This window comes from Sinocyclocheilus anshuiensis, unplaced genomic scaffold (genome assembly GCF_001515605.1).
Source record: "Sinocyclocheilus anshuiensis isolate Anshui unplaced genomic scaffold, SAMN03320099.WGS_v1.1 scaffold115, whole genome shotgun sequence".
NCBI lineage: Eukaryota > Metazoa > Chordata > Actinopteri > Cypriniformes > Cyprinidae > Sinocyclocheilus > Sinocyclocheilus anshuiensis.
Genome location: NW_015548219.1, coordinates 2,457,490 through 2,463,947, shown reverse-complemented (window position 1 = coordinate 2,463,947; position 6,458 = coordinate 2,457,490). Strand labels below are relative to the sequence as shown.

The 6,458-nt window shown below is 35.2% G+C and overlaps 1 protein-coding gene across 1 annotated transcript in view; it reads left to right on the top strand.

Moving 5' to 3' along the window:
* The first annotated feature begins 3,153 nt into the window (after nt 1–3,153).
* The window catches only part of LOC107654174 (transmembrane protein 263-B-like), a 29,426-nt gene continuing 26,121 nt past the window's right edge, over nt 3,154–6,458 (top strand). The window contains exons 1-2 of the mRNA XM_016441144.1: nt 3,154–3,328; nt 4,427–4,520. Coding sequence (XP_016296630.1) covers nt 3,323–3,328; nt 4,427–4,520 — 100 coding nt within the window. The 5' untranslated portion in view covers nt 3,154–3,322. The remainder of the gene's footprint in view (nt 3,329–4,426; nt 4,521–6,458) is intronic.

Genomic DNA, 6,458 nt, shown 5'->3' with positions numbered 1-6,458 from the left:
GGGTCACATCACAGTGGAGTCAGCTGTCTTAACCGTGGCTTGTGTACTGCAAACATATACCAGCTTCATCACAGTCTGTCACGCGACTCTGTTCCCCTTTCGGGCTCTGTCTTTACATTTATTTTGAAAGCTGAAGCTGCGATTATGGTAAGGGGCGTTACATTTCCGACGAGTGCTTGCGGTGTTCGGCCAATCACAATGCACTGGGTCAGCTGGCCAATCAGAGCAGACTGCGCTTGTCGGAAGGAGGGACTTTGTAGAAAACGAAGCATTTGAGAGAGGCGGGGCATAGAGGACCTACAATAATGTACAGTATTTGAAAAATAATGTGTTTTTTAACATTAAAGCATGTCAACACATTCTGTTACACCAAAATAATGATCTTTAAAAAAGCATCATATGACCCCTTTAAAATCTTTTCTATATCCCTCCATGAAATATTTAATTCCCACTTGAATGGTGGCCCTTCTGTGTCCAAAATTGTGCAAAATCATCGTGGGACAAGGTTTTCACACTGACAACTCCGTTTGTTTTTCCGAGGGAGCAACAGTAACTAAGGGGGGCGGGGTTTACCGATAGGTCAATTACACTAGTGTCAGAAAATGTCTTGCATGACTAGTCAAGTTAAGCCCTGACCTCCTATCACTGCACTCTTCTAGATTGCCTTTCTGTAAAACCATTCTCACCAGTCTTACCTTTCCTATACAGTATCTCAAGCAGTTTTCCTAACAAGACCTTTTAACTAGGGTGGCCTATAAATACACCCTTTAACAGGAGTATACTCAGGTCATAGCTGCAGTCAGACAAGACGAAAGAAATATGAAGTCACGTTGACATCACGAATGAATAAATTATTAGGATAAGGATATTTTAAATACTTGACCTGCAAATAATATACATACTTGTAAGTAAATAATGAAATAAATAATCAGCATAATTGCATGGGGGGAAAAAAACTTCTAATCAATAGAGAAAGAGAGAGAAATTTGTGTTTTACATTGACTTTACTGCTGATGTCATGAATAGATTAATAAATTATTAGGATACTTTAAAGGGGTCATATGATGCGATTTAAATTTTTCCTTTCTCTTTGGAGTGTTACAAGCTCTTGGTGCATAAAGAAGATCTGTAAAGTTGCAAAGACTAAAGTCTCAAATCCAAAGAGATATTCTTTATAAAAGTTGAGAGTCAGCCACACCTACCTAAAACGGCTCATTCTAACACGCCCCCACATATCTACCTCACTATGTGGAAATATTAGCATAACGCCGCCCAAATGTTCACGCAAAGAAAGAAGGCGTAACTTTTAATCTCACTGTAGTTTTGTTGTTTCCGCCGCAATGTTGTAAAGACGCTGTGTGCTTTGTTGTAAAAGCGAAACTAATATGGTAAGGGGCGTAACATTTCCGTCTCACGCTTGAGGTATTCGGCCAATCACAACGCACTGGATAGCTGCCAATCACAGCACACCTCGCTTTTTCAGACCGATGAGCTTTGTAAAAATCGACGCGTTTCAGAAAGGCGGGGCATAGAGGAGCAACGATAATGTAGAGTATGTGGAAAATAATGTGTTTTTTGAACCATAAACGCATTTCATTACACCAAAGACACAAAATAATGTTCTTTTTAGCAGCATCATATGACCCCTTTAAATATTTGACCTACATAGAATATGCATACTTGTAAATAAATATATAGTTCAAATAATAAAATAATTAAAGAAATAATCTGCATAACCACAAGGGGAGAGAGAGAGAGAGAGAGAGAGAGAAATGTATGTATTTTATATTTACTCTACTATTTATGTCATGAATAATTAATAAATTATTAGGAATAGGATGCCTATAAAGTATGCATTCTTGGCAATAAATAACTAGATTCATTGGGCAAACATATAATTAAATAAATAAATAAATACCTTATGCCATATAGTAATAGTAGCATTATAGTTTAGTAGTTAATAGTTTAATAATAAAGTGGTCAACAAATATTTAAAATGTAGTAGCATAAAGAAAAAACAAGAAAAATATATTTTTGAATATTTGGAAAAATATACAATATGGTAAGAGTAGCATTACAATTTATTATTTGTTAATTAGGTCAACAAAGACTTCAAATATAGTAGCATTAAGGGGAAAAAAACAAAACCAGAAAAATACAGTTTTTAATGACTGGAAAAATAAGCCATATGGTAAGAGTAGCATTATAATTTAATATTTGCTAAACAGGTCAAGTCCATTTATGCCCTCTTTCCACAACATTTCTGAACACCGTTTTAACAGCAAAGCTTAATGCCTTGACCAGTGAACTCTGGCCTAAATGCAGAATCACATCAATTTCACTTCCGGCCAATAAAACCTAAATCCACCCCCGTTTCACCTCTAGTCTTCTTTTGATGAGGTGATATATTATTTAGCAGCATGTAAGAAATAGTTTGTCAGGACAGACAGTGGAGACATCTCAGCTGTCATTAATGTCAGTGTAATCCTCCACTCTGAATCACCACAATCCCACATGCTCATAAAACACAGGACTGTAGGCAAACATATTTATAAAACATAAAAAAAAGTGTAGCTAATTTGTGGCAATGCATTTTTTTTTATAAAAACAAAAAAGTAAATTCAAAAACAAAAATGTGTATTGTGACACTAATCTTTTACAAACTAATTTAGGTCTGAACCTGTTTATACAGTCTATGGTCTGAACATACACTGTGTCCCCCTAAAATATTTTATATTTAAAATTTATTTATTAAAATTTATTTATATTTATTTCCAAAATAAACCTTACAAAACTGCACAAAATGAAGCCTTAAACCATAAAAACTTCTACAATTTTTCACATGCATGTAAACACCATATTACTTGCCCTGTTTTGATTTTTTCAGTTTTGTAATATTGCAAAAACAGGCCTAAAGTTTGATTTTGAGAAACACGCAAAAAATTGCCAAATAGCTATGCAACTATATCGCACAATTCTATCGCACAAGTCAGACATAAAAAAATGTTGTTTCAGTCCCTAATGAAACATTTACTATCGTACATTATATCAAAATACTGTAGTAACTGCAGTTCTTCAACAGTCAGCGTCAGTGAGTATAATTAACGCGCTGCCGCCCCCTATCGACCAACAGCTCAACAGCCTCCACAAATTCCGTAAACATCCCGACGTCACTTCCGCTTACATTCGCATGAAAAACATAGCAAACGCTGAATTTTATTTCGTATAAAGCGCTATTTCCATTCTATAGCCTTGTGCGTTCATCAATATTGAAGTGCAGAGACGCGCTTTCTAAAGCACGGCTGTATTAATAGCCTCAGTAATGAAGGTGAGTGGATTTGGTTTGTTTTGCGTGACAGTATAAAGCCAAACCTGTTCCAAACCCTGTTGAATATTTATATTTATATTTACACACGGACCTTTTTGATACGGTGCCATTAAATGCGGTTACGTCGGATGGATGCTGTGTTATCTCGCTCTGATACATAGATAGGCTGTAATAAAGCCCTAAACGGGGCAGCTGACATTAAGTCGATGCCTAGATATAATATTACATCAGCATGATGGTGCAAAATACAGTGTATACGCTATGCAATTTTACTTTTATTTATTTTTGCAGCCGTAGAGTTTATGATTTTAGCTGTATCAGAGGCTGTAAAAGGGAAGAGATGATGATGATGATGATTATTATTGTAGGTCATTCCTGCTATGCAGTATCGTTTGCTCTCTAAGTTATAACTTTGCAGAAAGAAGTAAGTTTTGTTTGCAGGTTGTATTCATGTAAATTTGCTTAGCAGACTTTCAGAAATGTGTCATGGTTTAGCCCAAACATCTTAACTTCATAAATTACAGCTTGATTTGACATGAATGCCTGACAAGATGCAAATAAAATCAGTTGTTTAGTAAGGGATTGACAAATTAAATTACGTGAGGGTGTAAACTTGAAATGAATTTTGATATTTGACACATGATGGGATGTTTTAGAGTGGAAACATCCAACGAATACTACAAAACATCACAGAAATATCAAATCCATTGCTACTTACTCCTGCTTATGCTGCTGTTTTCCCACCAAAATGATGTCACTTCCTGCGAGATTATGTTATCCTCGTTTATCAATTTGACTCAGTGTCACATTAGTTCAAATGGAGGTATGATTATGTGTAATTTATGTTGTAGAACTAGTATGTCTACTAAAAATAACTAATATGTTAATTTAAAAATAACTAATGTAATGTAAAAATAATTGTTATTCAAACAAATATAAATTTTAAAGATGCAGAGTTTAACATTTTATCCGATTAATGGTAAGACTCGATGGGAACATGAAAATGTACTGCATAACAGTAATGACTGTTATTGTTTGCATTGTAGTGTGTGTATTTATGTATTGACAGTGTGAACGGTATAATTATGTTAATTGAAGGGCCCGAGTGCAGAGACTGAGGTGATCGAGGAAGCACCTGCTGACCCTAATAATGAAGAACTTCCACCTTACCTGCGTGAAGAACCACCTGAGGGTATGTTCAGCCTTATTGATCCTTTCAGAGTATTTTGTTCTTAAATATTAATTCAAATATGTTATTGAATGGATTTCTATTGTTGTAATGTTTGCATTATTTTTTTTAATCAACAAACAAGGTTTTGGTAAATGAATGAATAAAGGAAAATATATATGTTTTTCATCTTATAAGTCACTTTTTTTGCCCTCACTGGTTTACAAATAGCTTTTCAAATGTATAAATGTCTAGATATAATTTTTTTATAATTTTTACAATTTCTAAAGGAATATGTATTTGCAACGAAGATACTTTTGGTTCTTGAATATGAGTTGGTAAGTTTTTTTTTTTTTTGGTACAGTAAAAATCATATTGTTCAAATTTAACTTATTACAATTTAAAATAATTGTTTTCTGTTTTAGTTTATTTTCAGTGTTACGCGATCCTTCGGTAATCATTCAAGACACATTTCTTAATATTTTGACATTTTTAAACATTTTTAGTATTTAATATCAATATTGAAAGTTGTGCTGCTTAATATTTTATTTTCAGGATTTTTTGATGAATGGAAAGTTCAGAAGCATTTATATGAAATAGAAGTGTTTTTTTTTCACTATAAATGTTTTTACTGTCACTTTTGATCAGTTTAATGCATCCTTGGTTGAAAAAAATAAATATTAATGTCTTAAAAAAAATTCTGACCCCAAACTTTTGAACAACAGCATATTTGTATTTGGAAAGCTTAGTAAAAAGTGATTCTAATCACAGATTTTTATCCAGCTTATTAACACAGATTTTAAAATGCACAGAAAACCTCAAAGAAATATGGTCGGTTTTTGTCAAAGAATACGCCATTATCTATTACTTTTTAATGTTGTAGTAAAGTATAGTGATCTGCAGAGGGCCACACTGACCAACATAAGACAAATAAAGACTACTGTAGTGAAAATCGCTCTAATATTTGGAGTGCCAAAATGTACAAAGGTTTAAGTAAGTTTAATTCCCAAATCCATTCATCTTTCCAAACCGCTTCCCAGAAAGCCCTGCAGGTGCCCTCTGATACACAGAGCCTGCATCTGTAGTTAATAACGGGCACGTAGGCTCTATTAATGCCTTTCATTAAGAGCTAAAGATCTTTCAGTTACAGAACATGTTTAAGTTAAAGTGGGCTTTTGTGCCCAAACCGTGATCAATGTCCTCTCTTTGTTCTCTGTGCTGTTTGATCTTTACGTCCAGGGACGGCACAAAGAAACAAAGCTCTCTTGTCTTGTCTCTTTATGAAAAGTCTATTCGAGGAGAAGGCTCTGATGCCGCTGCTTTGCCAGAAACAATCTCTTTAGTTTAAATGGCTGCATTATGTTGCTATAAATTGCTTTGGGATCCTTGGTGCCTGCTGCCCACCAGTGCATCACAGGTGATTGCATAACAGCAAACGCCTGCCCTCTGGCTTTTTGGCTGCTGCCTCGGTGTGGATCCTGAAATAGTTTATCATATCGCTGAGATTCTGTCCGTCTTTGTTGCTGGGAACAAGAATCTCTCGGATGTGGGCCGTGTATATTGAGTTGTTTGTTCTGATTCAGGGTGTGTTGATCCGTAGATGTATACAAAGCCATTTCGGGTGAATCAACCTGTCTATTTTGGTGAAATTGTCTTCGTGATAACTGGCGTTTTATGAGAAATGAGTTTTGAGCTTGAGCACACCAAGTGCAGTGGGCCTGTTCACAAGGAGGGGAATTGTTTGGATCAGGCTTAATATCACTGAGCAAATAGCAGAAGGGATTGAAGTACAAGCAGAATGATCCTAGTTCAGTATCTCAGCGACCTCACCTAGATCTGCTTTGGGTTTCAAAGCCCGTTTACACTGGCACAAAAAATCCGATCTTTCGCTCACATCTGACACAGATCGGAATTTGTTGCACACGTGTAAACACAAAAACCCGCACGAGATCCGATTTTTTT